This window comes from Tamandua tetradactyla, chromosome 1 (assembly GCF_023851605.1).
Source record: "Tamandua tetradactyla isolate mTamTet1 chromosome 1, mTamTet1.pri, whole genome shotgun sequence".
In the NCBI taxonomy this organism is placed as follows: domain Eukaryota; kingdom Metazoa; phylum Chordata; class Mammalia; order Pilosa; family Myrmecophagidae; genus Tamandua; species Tamandua tetradactyla.
In genome coordinates this window covers 3654316-3667345 of record NC_135327.1, presented here as the reverse complement: position 1 = coordinate 3667345, position 13030 = coordinate 3654316, and the positions used below count along the sequence as shown (strand labels likewise).

At 39.2% G+C, this 13030-nt stretch overlaps 1 protein-coding gene across 2 annotated transcripts in view; it reads left to right on the top strand.

The window, feature by feature from the left end:
• ARFGEF2 (ARF guanine nucleotide exchange factor 2) overlaps positions 1–13030 on the top strand; it is a 150106-nt gene that overhangs the window by 97377 nt on the left and 39699 nt on the right. For both annotated transcript variants that reach the window (XM_077167366.1, XM_077167371.1), the window contains exons 24-28: positions 1882–1922; positions 2022–2191; positions 6576–6727; positions 10295–10467; positions 11534–11694. In XM_077167366.1, the coding sequence (XP_077023481.1) occupies positions 1882–1922; positions 2022–2191; positions 6576–6727; positions 10295–10467; positions 11534–11694 (697 nt within the window). The remainder of the gene's footprint in view (positions 1–1881; positions 1923–2021; positions 2192–6575; positions 6728–10294; positions 10468–11533; positions 11695–13030) is intronic.

The window sequence follows — 13030 nt, the reverse complement described above, 5'->3', positions numbered from 1 at the left end:
CCCTTCCCCAGACTTCCCTCTCCTGTTTCTTTTTTTCAACTGACCAAAACTCTCTTACATATTTCTTGTAGGGCAGGTCTCTTGTTGAAACATTCTTTGAAGATATGTTTGTGAAAATTTCAATCTCTCCCTCAGTTTTGAAGGACAATTTGTCTGGGTACAGAGTTCTTGGCTGGAAGTCTCTCTCTTTCAGGATCTTAAATATCTTATACCACTGCCTTCTCACCTTCATAGTACCAGTTGAGTAGTCTGAATTCAGTCTTGTGTGGTTTTCCTTGTATGTAGTAGATTATTTTTTCTCATACTGCTTGCAGGATTTTCTACTTCTCTTCAAAATTTGACAGACTGATTAGTATATGTCTTGGAGAAGACCTGTTTGGATTTATTCTATTTGGAGTTCATTGAGCTTCTTTGACTTGCATATTTACATCCTTAATAAGGGTTGGGAAGTTTCCCCCATTATATCCTCAACTAATCTTCCTAGCCCTTTACTAGTCTCTTCTTCTGGAGCACCAGTGATTCTTTTATTTATGTACTTTGTTTATCCATCATTTCCGTGAGAACCAATTCAAATTTTTCCATCTTTTTTACCATTTGCTGCTTTGAGTATTCAAAATCATTTGTCCTATCCTCTAGTTTGTTTATTCTTCTACCCCTTCAGATCTTCTGTTGTGTGTCTGTAGTATGTTTTTCATTTGATCTACAGCATCCTTAATCTCTGTGATATCTGCTTTTTTTCTGTTCTTTCAAATTCCTCTTTATGCTCTTTTAGTGTCTTCTTGATCTCCTTTAAGTCATTAGCCATCCCATTTACTTTGTTTAGTAGAGTTGTATGAAACTCTTTGATTGGTTGTTCAAGGCCTGTGTCTCCTCTGGTGTTTTAATTTGGTCTTTAGGCTGGGCTGTTTCTGTCTGCATCTTGATATGCTTAGTGATCTACTGCTGTCTTCGCAGCATGTAAATATCTTGATTCAAGATAACCTCACCTTTTGGGGGATACTCTTTCAACATTCAGGTAGGCAATTTATAACTCTGCCTTCGTTTTAACTTACTGATCATGCAGGGCCTCAAGGTCAGCCAGAGGTGAAAGCTTAAGGCTTTCTCAGGTCTTTCCTGGGCAGTGTTAAGCAGTTGCCACTGATTGCTTTTGATAACCACCCCCAGGGAATATATTGTTCACAGTGAGATCTGAGTCAGGTCAAATAAAAACAACACCTGCCCATGGGGCTTTCCAGGGTGCTGCCAGGGCCAGTCACATAATGACAAAATTATGTCATTATGTTCTCTGAAGATGGTGTTTTGGGTGAGCTCCTTTGCTGTTTTGCCTCTTTCAGTGGCTGCTAGGATGCTGGGTTCCCAATTGCAGCGATTTAAAAGTTGTTGGTTTACAAAACTTCCGCAGAGTTGGGGTGAAGATAACAGTAATAGGCCAGATTAGAGTACCTCCAACCTCACCACTTACACTCAGGTCAGCCATTTGTCTTATATAAACTCTCCTCAGATTTTTACAAAACTTTGATTAAATTCCAGTGTTCAAATCTGAAAAGATGATTTTGATGATTTTTTTTTTGCCAGTGTTCTTGTTGCTTTTATGGAAAAGCAGCTTTTGGGAGGTGCTTACTCTGCCCTTCCTGTTGCCATTATTGACTATTACATTTTGACTCTTCCCCCCTTTTGTTACGTCACCTTCTTTGTCTCTATGTGTTGGCATTTCTCCTCTCAACTGAATTCATTGACCACTTCTGTGCTTATTGTGCCTCAGCATTGGTATTTGTGGAGGTGCCAGACCTGTGATGTTTAATTTCTACCTTTTTCTGAGTGTTTGAAATGAAGTTTCCAAATCTGATTCTTATGTTATTATGTCTGGAATTGTCTTCCTAGAATTTTTACTGGATCTACTAGACTGGATGGAAATGCAATAGGTATGTATTTGACATTCTTATGACAGTTACAGTGGTCATGTTGTGACTGTCTGACCATCACTAATGAGCCTCACATGTGTTGTTTGGGCTGGCTTGTAGTTGACTTTGTCCGCTGGCTGTGTGCTGTGTCCATGGACGAACTGGCTTCCCCCCACCATCCACGCATGTTCAGCTTGCAGAAGATTGTGGAGATATCATACTACAATATGAATCGGATCCGATTGCAGTGGTCCCGAATATGGCATGTGATTGGAGATCACTTCAATAAGGTAAATTTTCAAACTAAAAAATCACTCCATCTCTATCCAAAAAAAAGCAGACAGTGAAATTTTAAAAAGGAATGATAAAGAGTTGGCCCTGTTTTTTCAATGCTATGATTCATTTCCCCTATGGAGTCAAGTGGTGTAGAAAATACTTTAATAGACTTTCCCATGACCGGGGTGTGGGCTTACACCACAGAGATTGTTGTTGTTGTCACCGGACAGATGTACTGGTGTTTGGAAGCATTGTGGAATCCCAAAGTGCCTCCTGGTGTTATGTTCTATATAGCTTTGCTTTTTTTTGGAATGTCGTAACCTGTTGCTGTATTAAGATTTTTTTTAAAAAACATAGTAACATACAAACCCGAACATTCTTACCTTATGATCATTCCATTCTTGGTATATAATCAATAACTCACAATATCATCACATCACATAGTTGTATATTTATCATCATAATCATTTCTTAGAACATTTGCATCAATTCAGAAAAAGAAATAAAGAGAAAAAGAAAAAAATTCATACATATCATACCCTTTACCCCCACTTTCATTGATCACTAGCATTTCAATCTACTACATTTATTTTAACATTTGTTTCCCCTATTATTTATTTATAATCCCTATGTTTTACTTATCTGTCCATAAGCTAGATAAAAGGAGCATCAGACACAAGGTTTTCACAATTACATAGTCAGATTGCAAAAGCTTATATAGCTTTCCTGTTAAATGTCACTACTTCTTGTATTCTGACTTCCATTGCAACCATCCCTCTGAAACTTTTATTGAAGAAGTCAACATTTGTTTTTAAACCAGAAACAAACCAGAACCATTTCTCTGTTCTAAAACTGACAACTGCTGGAAGAAAACCCAACAAAACTACTTTCTCCTCATTAGAGGGTTTTGTTATATTTATATAAACACACAAATATGTTGAACAAATATATATTGAACAAATAAAAATAAAGGAATCAGAAGGATAAAAAATGCATGTGTATCTGTGATGTCATTTGTTTCTTAGGGGAAAATAATAGCTTACTAACACTGTTTCCTACACAAATACATTTCATGATCTCAAGAAAATTTGCTCAGGCTTAGAAATGAAGAGTTATAACATAGATGCTTAAAAATAGTTTTAATAAAAACAAAATAATTTATCAGCAAGAGAATCTCTCTGTATTGAATAGGATAAAATCATTAAAAAGATGTAGTCTGCCATTGGGATATAGAACTGACAGTGGGAGGCTGATAAATGATTGGTAGTATCTGCTGACTTCCATGGTGCAAATACCCCACCATGGGGTAAATACTCTACCACGGCCAATTTAAAACATCAATATGTGACTAAATGCAGGGCAAGGAAGAGTGGAGTGTAACCTGCTCTAGCACCTCATTGTCAAATTTAGTCTTATTGGAAGCCTGCTTCTAACATGGTGTATCACCTAATCAGAATTCTTTGTTTACTTTGTTTCCATATCAGTTCAAAGTAAGGTCCTTCATTCACAGCACAACATCTGTTTTTACAGATTATCTGAGTGCCTTGTTCTTGGCAGTGGACAAATGAAGTTCCTGCCTGTGTAGAGCATACCCTCATTTTATGATTAAATAACTGATGGTAAAGGGTAAACACATGCAGTGTGACCGGTAGTCATAGAAGGCCTCTCTGTAGAGGTGACCTTTCATCTGAGTCATCGGCGAGAAGAATCACAGTAGCCTGCAGTGGGGCAGAGGACGTCTTTCTTGAATGAATAGTAATAATCAACACTTCCATCTTTGTCACTCTTCTGGATAAATAAATTCTTAATGAGCTTCTGAAATAATTGTTATAAGCTTGCTTCAGAAAGAAAAGATAAATCATTACCATTACTGTACCTTGTAGTCTGTCCAAGGCCGTGACAGCTAGGCTAGAACAAAGATTACCCATTTATTCCTCAAGATCTTTTGGCTAATAGCTGTGGAGCCCTTTGATCTCTGAGAAATTATCTAGAAAGTAGTTTGGTAAACATTTTCCCAATTCTTAAAAGGCTAGATTTCATGACATGTTCGATGGGATTTGTTTTTTGGAAAGGATCATCCATTTGTCCAAGTTAATTTTCCTAATTGTGATTCTGCATCAGAACTCTTTACATACTGCTTCTCAGTTGATCTGTGGCCCCCAAAAGGGGCAAGCTTGGGACATATGCTGGCAGATAATTAGACTTCATGGTTGTCAGCTTCATTGCAAATGCCCAATTTGTCTAATCAGTGCTATTGAAGAACAAAATTGCAGAAAACTCAGTTGCTCACTCTGGGACTCTTTCTTCTTCCTACCACATCAGAAAAAATGTTCTTCTTCCCCTTGTGAACTGGAGCAGATGAGAGTCTCATGAATTTGTAGAAAAGGTGGTTGCCTGAACACAGCTGTAACTTAACTCTCAGGATTCTAGCAGGATGCTTTGGGTGGCCATGTGCAGCTGCTCTTCTGAAACTTGAAAAAAATCAGTAAACTATTGAGGCTTTTCAGTTTCTTTAAAAACTATATTTGCCCATAGTCTCTCTACTTTAGGGTTTGGAGGTATGAATATATAATCAGTTGGTGCTTCTCAAACTTTTCCCCTCAAGAAGAACCCCTAAAAGCAGAGCGGAGAGAACGTTTCCCACCAGCAGTTTTGCCAAAGCATCAGGTAGAGAAGGGTACAATGCTGCCAATTATGCACCAGGTGTATTTCTGAAGCATATGTTTTATATGGATTTTTAGGAGAGGAGTAGTCTTTTTATTTGTTTTTCAGTTTGCTAAAGTTGCCAGGATGCAGTATACCAGAAATGGATTGGCTTTTATAAAGGGGATTTATTAAGTTAAAAGTTACAATTCTAACACTGTGAAAATGTCTAAATTAAGACATCAGTAAGTGGTTATCTTCACTCAGAAAAGGCCGATTGTGTCTGGGTCAATGTGTGCTGACTTTCTCTCCTGGTGTCTGATTTCAAATGGCTCTCTCAGCTCCTGTTTCCAGTGACTTCTCTCTGGATGTCTATGGTCCTTATTCAGCTTCTCTGGGCAGACTCTGGGTTTCATCTCTTGGCTCAGCATGTCCAAATGACTGTATCCTGTTTTCATTTCTGCTCTGTGTCAACCCTGAGTCCCCCCACCACTCTCTGTTCCTGTGAGCTCTTGTAAGGAGCCCAGTAAATTAGTTAAGACCCATCTTGAATGGGCAGGGTCGCATCTCCATGGAAACAACCTAATCAAAAGATCCCACCCACAATAAATCTACACCCACATGATTGGGTTTAAAAAGCATGACTTTTCTGGAGTATATATCAAACCAGCACAGTTAGTCTCTAATTATATGTGCATATTAATCATTCTCCTTGTTAAAAAAAATTACCAAAAAATTTTAATTTAATTTAAAAATCCAAAAAAATTACAGCTAAAACACCTTTGACCATCCTTCTCCACATCCTTGCCCTCCCAGAACTAATTGTTACCAGTTTGGTGTATGTCTTTCCAGACCTTTTTCTATGCATACACATTTGTATATACTTACTGAAATATAGATAATGTTTCCTTGGTTTGTTTTGCCTTTTTTTTTTACATGTAAATGATATCATCATACATACTATTTTGTAACTTGCATCTTTCACTTAACAAGGAATCTTATAGATTTAGCCATTTTTAGCATATATAGATTTATTTTTTTCTTTTTAACTGCCTGAACAAACCATTATATATAGCCCTCTTCCTTTTGATAGTTCCAGATTGCCTTTATTATAAATAATATTGCACCATTGTTTTTGGAATAAAACATTTTCAGATCAGATCACATGTTCATAAAATTTCTCGTTTTATAGAGTAGGCAGGATGCCCCCAGATGCTTTGGCAAAGCTGCTGGTGGGAAATGTTCTCTCTGCTCTGCTTTTAAGGGTTCTTCTTGAGGGGAAAAGTTTGAGAAGCACCAACTGAATATATATTCATAGCTCCAATCCCTAAAAGTAGAGAAACTATAGGCAAATATAACTTTTAAAGAAATTGAAAAGCTTCAGTAGTTCTACTGAATTTTTCAAGGCTGATAATACACATTTATAATAATTTACTTTAGATGACAGATATGGGCAAGGTTTTACATTGACTATAAAGTCTTTTTACCCCCCCATATGGATATTTAATTGAATAGAATTAAATAGCACATTTTGAAAGCACTTTGAATTAAGTGTACAGTATGGATCGTTTGTCTTTATACTTCAAACAAAATTGGACAGATCCTAGCTAAAAAATAGCTTTTTCTTTTCTCCTTGGGTGTATTTTCCCAGAGTGCTTGTTTTGGAGGTAGGCTGCTTGTTTTTTGACACTCAGAACCCCAGTGCCACCAGCATTGCACTGCACCTATTTCGCCTCACTTCCTGTTTCTACCCAGGTTGGCTGTAACCCCAATGAAGATGTGGCCATCTTTGCTGTTGACTCATTAAGGCAACTTTCCATGAAATTTCTTGAGAAGGGAGAATTAGCCAACTTTCGGTTCCAGAAAGATTTTCTGAGGCCCTTTGAGCATATTATGAAGAAAAACAGGTACGTCCATTATAATGGAATATATTGGTCATATTCCCCTTTGGACATTAGAAAGCCCTCCTCACACTGACCACAGCGTTGGTTTTTTTCTCCCCTTGTTGGTAGAAGCAAAGAGAAGTAACAGATTATGGTCGCATCTGTTGTGCTTATGTAAATCACACAAAGACCTGTGAATAACCCTTCTCAGAGGGACACAGTACAGTACTACAGCTAATAGAAATTTGTCATCCATCCTTGCTGGTGCTGAGGGACTTTTAGAGAAAGAGCCACTGCTGAAGTGCCCTCAAAACAAGGTCAGGAATTATGTGACCTAGCATTTCTGCCCAAAAGGTGATAAACAGGTCAGGACACCTGTCCCTCTGAAGCAGGCGCCCCATCATTCTCTCGGTCTATATTTATTGAGGCCTGTTAGACCTGCTCGGTACAGTTCTAAATGCTGAGAACACAGACATAAAGAAAATATGTAAAATCCCTGTTTTTGATGGGTACTGAATTGATAATAGTTACAGCTAGGTGATGGGTATATGGGAATTCATTACACCATCCTCTCTACTTCTTTATGTGTTTGAAATTTTCTATAATAAAATTTTTAAAATAATACCTGTTTATATTCCATTGTGGTAGATGAGCAAGCAAATGTTTACTCAGTTGGTGTTAAGTGTACTGTAGAAAATCCGATCACAGTCATGGGTAGAGGTGGTCACAGCTCTTCTGTACAGAGCAGTAGTTAAGGCTTGTTTGATAAGGGGGTTGACCCGTAAGCAGAGAGCTGGAAGAAGTAGGGAGTCTTGGGAAGAGTACTGTAAGCAGAGGAAAGAGCAGGAGCAAAACCTCACAGCAGGAGGGGCTTGGCGTGGCTGCAGCAAGGAGACCAGGGTGGCTGGAATGGAGCAAACGAAGCTGGGATTTTGGAGACAGAAGTCCCAGTGGTAGCAGGGGCCTGCTGAAGACAGGGCTAGCTTTGTGAGAGATGGAAGGCATTAGAGGCTTTTGAGCAGGAAAGTGAAGTGGTCTGCCATGATTTTAAAGGATTGCCCCATTGCCCGTGAAACATGTGAAGTGAAAGGATGAATTAGAAGGCCATGGCAGTTGTCCGGGTTTAGACCAGTTGGTAGCATTGGGGTGGGAGGGGTTGATGTGATTGCGTTCTCTTGGCTGTGAGGCATCAGGGGAAGAGGAAGTTTGGGGCATAACCCTCGTGTCTTTCTCCACCCCATGGAACCAGAAGCCTCTAATCCAGCATGGGTCATTTTAGGTAGCAAATAAAAGAGCCCCAGAAAAGTCTTGATATGCCTTTCTTTCTCTTGATGTTCATATTCTTTGCCTTACTGCTTATTTTACGATAGCCCAAATTAAACACATTCTAGGGTCAGACATTAGACCTGATTTTAGCCAGTATCTCCAGACTCTTAACTTTAGGCACCGAAAGTGCCGAGAAGACTGGGGCCTCAGGCGGCTAAGGCTCAGCAAGCTTGCCTAACTGGTTAGTGGCACCCAAATCCCTCATCCCCCAACTCTAGGCTTTTTCTGCCTGTCCTAGTTCTACCGATCCACCATTTGAAAAGGGGTGAAGTAAGCTTAGAAACACATGTTGTTGTAATTCTCAGGTACTGTAAATGGAAGTATAACTTGCTGTATCATTTTCAAAAGTGTTTTGGCAGTATACATCAAGAACCTTAATATTTTTATGCCCTTTAACCCAATAATTCTATACTTCTGTTAACTCTCCTAAGGAATTAATTTGAAATAAAAGAAAATGGTGTGAGTCACACCAATAATTTTTAAAAGCCAGAAGCCAGTTAACTAACCAAGACTGTTAAAGTTGCTACGGCCAGAATCTTGAAATGTTCTGCAACTGTTAAAATTGTTCACAAAGGGCCACGGTGGCTCAGCAGGTAAGAGTGCTTGCCTGCCATGCCCGAGGACCCGGGTTCGATTCCTGGTGCCTGCCCATGTAAAAAAAAAAGAAAGGATTGTTCACAAAGTTTATGACATGGGGAAATGCTTAATACTTTAGTGAAGGCAAATGATAGAATTGGACATAGTATATAAAAGATAATGATGTGTATCTCTCCCTATGAAATAGCATGCTATCATGTAGCTGGGTTTTTTTCTTTCATTGTACTTTTTCTGCATTTTACAAACCTTTTACTGTCATCATATATTACTTTTAACAATTAGGAAAAAACATTTTGATAAATATATACAGTTCTTGTCAACAAGTTGATTTTTTTCCACAGGAGATGACAACCGTGATTTCGGTTTTATTATGTAGTTACCAATATGTAGTTAGTCCTCCTTTTCTGCATGTGAAATATTTACTTTGTGGACTTTTAGCCAAGTTTTTACTATTTTTTGATTTTCACCTTGTCTTCTCTAAATGACCTTTCCTCTGATTTAGAATGGGTCCACAGACAGACATGAATGTTATCCTAAGCCAGATGAAATTTGAAAGATGAGTCAGCAGTTCCCAAAGCCACTCAAATGCCTTTGAAAGCTAGTGCTAGAGAATTGATAGCTTTTATATCCTTGCTTTTTGCTGTTCATGAAATAACAATTGCATGTCTTCAGAGATTGTAAGTTTTCAGAATGCTGACCGTGTTAAACCTTGTAGCTATTTCTAACTTCAGGTTTTGTTTTATGTCTTTAAATGATTAAATTTAAAATGCTTCTTCTTAAATTATGTATGTATACTTTAATCCACGTTATGTGTTTATCTTACATTCATTTCTCAGCTCAAAAACCTGTGGGGGATATGCAGTAAGAATTTAGTGATTATCTCTGGGTGGTAAAATTATAGGTATTTTAAATAGAAATGTTTTGGGCCAGGAAAACAAAAACTGACCAGTAATCACGTAAGCAACACAGCTGTATATTGTTTACGTAATAATAAGTCAAAGGCAGGCAGGCAGTCCCAACATAGTTCCAGAGCCCAAAGCTGTCCTGAAGGTTACAGGCTCTTTCCATCCTTTGTTCTACCATCGATTGTTGGCTTTTCATCTCTGAGCCTATTGCTTCCTGGCTGCAGCACGCTGGCTATGGCTTCGGGTGAATTCTGTAGTCAGAATGGGAATATGAGAGTGTGAGGAGAGAGGGCAGAGCCAACAATGTGTGGTCCTTTTTTAAGACAAAAGCAAAAACCTCCCCAGAAGCTCTCTGCCCCCCTAGGCTGTCTCTTCTTCTAAATGGTCAGAGCAGGTCACATAGTTCCCCTGGCTGCAGGGAGGGCAGGAAATTGAGTAGCTGGCAGATGGGAGCAGCATAGTCAGGTTATCTTACACCATTTGTGCTTTGTTCTCGGAGGTTGGGCATGTTGCTGCCAGGGATGAAATTAGGGCTGTATTATCTATTAGAGGAGGAGGGGTGGCTGTAAGGTTGGCAGTTAATGGTGTTTACCACAGTGACTTATTTTTGTTTTCTTGTTTTTTTTTTTTTAACATTTTTAAAATGAAAGCTTGTATACTTTGGAAATGTTTTTCAGAAGTGCCGCTTGTAAGTGATGGGCTATATTCATTTCTCTTCTCGCTGGACAAAGTACAATTGATGGCTGCCCCGTTTCTTCCTCAGATCTCCAACCATCCGAGACATGGTGATCCGCTGCATTGCCCAGATGGTGAATTCCCAGGCAGCCAACATCCGCTCAGGTTGGAAGAACATCTTTGCTGTGTTCCACCAGGCAGCCTCTGATCATGACGGAAACATCGTGGAGTTGGCCTTCCAGACCACGGGCCACATTGTCAGTAAGTGGCTGTGTTCATCATGATGATGGTTTCACCTGCAAGTCTAGGAAGGACCACTTATTTGCTGTCTATTTTACTCCCAGAAAGGGCTTTGTTGTTTTAGCTGTTGTGTGATACAGTGACATGCCAGGCGGTGTTCTAAGCACTTGACACATATCAGTCCTTTCAGCCACTTTCCAAAGTAAGTACCATCACTTCCTCCATTTTACCAAAGTGGAAACTGAGGCACAGAAAAGTAAAGTAGAGCGATTGCCTGAGTCCCTCAGCTGGGTAGTGGTGGAGCCAGGGATCAACCAGGCCATCTAGCCCTAGAGTTTTATTTTCTACTTCTCTTTACTGAGCAAAAGTCCCTCTCCAGTGTGGGGTCACATCACAAGATATTTACTTGGTCTTCATGGAAATTGTAAATTTGTTCATCTTTGACCTTCTTAAAGTCTTTTAACTTTTTGTTAGCTTCTTACTACTTATATTTTTCTCTTAGATTGTATTTCTAGGGCTTTGAAAACCTTGAATTTTAACAGCCTTGAGCTCACTGCACCCTCGTCTCACCTTCTCTTCACCGGGTTCTAGTGAGGCAGCATGAGCTGTGTGTGACCTTAGGACAGCAGAGGCTCGGGGTACAGACTTGGGACCAGAGCTTTGCTCAGTGCGCATCTTGTCAGGCAGGCCTGTTTGTCAGCTTCACACCCAGATTCATTTTTTATCTCATATAGTTCCTCAAGTTAACTATATATCCTGAAATGAGTTAGGTTCAAGTAGACATATATATATTGACTTACATGATGATTGTCTATCTTGCACACTGCCATGTGAGCATCAAGAGGGCAGGGACTTCAGTTTGCTCACACCTCTGTCCCCAGGACCTTGAGCCATGCGTTGCACAAATTGGCACCCAGTAAGTTTTTGTTGAATAAATGACTATTTGAGGCTTTATATCATTGCTTGAGCTCAGGAAACTGGTTTAGCCCGAAACGTTCTTCATTCCTGAATAATGTTTTTTCTTTTTCTTTTTTATTCCCATTTCTAAATTCTGGTCTTATAAAAAATGTGCCTTGTGTTTCCCTAGCAACTATTTTCCAGCACCATTTCCCTGCAGCCATCGATTCCTTTCAGGATGCTGTGAAGTGCTTGTCAGAGTTTGCCTGCAATGCCGCTTTTCCTGACACTAGCATGGAAGCTATCCGGCTCATCCGCTACTGTGGAAAATACGTCTCCGAGAGGCCTCGGGTACGCTTTTCTCTCTACTCATGTGGACAGTTACAGGTAAAGGGGTCAGGGGCAAAAACCAGGCTCTGGCAAAGAGCTTATCAGCTGCTCTTTTAGAAATCTATATTTACCCTGAACTCAGTGTTCATTCCAAAATGCTGCCCTGTATGGATTATACCTTTTCTGTTATTTTGTAAGTATAAAAATTGTTTTAGCTATAGTAAAATTTTATATGTTTTATTTTTTTTGAAAATATTTTAACTTGTTTTGGCAAAGCCTAAGAAGCTAGACCTTTCTATTTAAAAGAAAACAAATATCCATTTTAGAAAATGACCCTATGCTACTGTGACATAGAAGTCACATTTAAAAATTTTTTTTTCCCTCCTGAAAGTGAAGTTTTTCTTATCACTTTTCTACAAAGCCCTGCTTGATTTAATTGACAGGGTCCCAAAACATGGAAATTGAGTAGAAATAAACCTATCTAAACTGTGTTGGCCTGTACATATCTCTTCTTAAGCATTCTGTGCAGAATTATAACCCTCTAAGATGGCATCTCTAGTCCCTGCAATGACAATGAGGAAGAGTGTTAATTATGTACTTACTTCATGTCGGGCACCATTCTAGATATTTTCTGTGTATGGATTAATTTAATCTCCACATCAGACCCTTGAATTGGGTAATTATATCCACACTGTACAGGAGATTTAATGAGGCACAGAGAGGTTTAGAAATTGCCCAGTGTTTGAAACCAGGGTTGATAAACAAATTCCATTGTAATAGATAGTACCACTTCAAAAGTGGATGTAACTATAGGTCAATTAGAAAGAAAGAAAAAGTGCATATAGAACAGAGGGGTCAAAAAAAAGCAAGCACCCAATAAATAGTAGCTATGTGGCTGCTGTTGCTGTTATTTTAAGTAGAATTTATTACAGCAGTGTTCTAGAATAATCTAAGATTTTGAGCCATCCTGGATGCTTTGCTAACACCATTTGACCTGTGGTATTCTTTTTTTTTTTTTTCTGCATGGGCAGACGCAGGGAATCGGACCCGGGTCTCCGGCATGGCAGGCAAGAACTCTGCCTGCTGCGCCACCATGGCCTGCCCTGTAGTATTCTTTTTAATGTAACACCTTCCACCCATAGTACTCTTGTCGTTTGCTCCACTCAGCTTTTCCAAAACCCACAGAGGGCCATAGGTTCCTATGGGGAACTGTCTCTGTACCCTTTTGGACAGGCAAATGTCTCAGTCCCCTTAGGGGCTTCCTTGCTGAATGGATATTTTAAGGAGAGGAAAACATATGGAGCTTTAATCTTTGTATGGTTAGTTCCCTTTCATTTCCTCCCTTTTACTTGCTTAG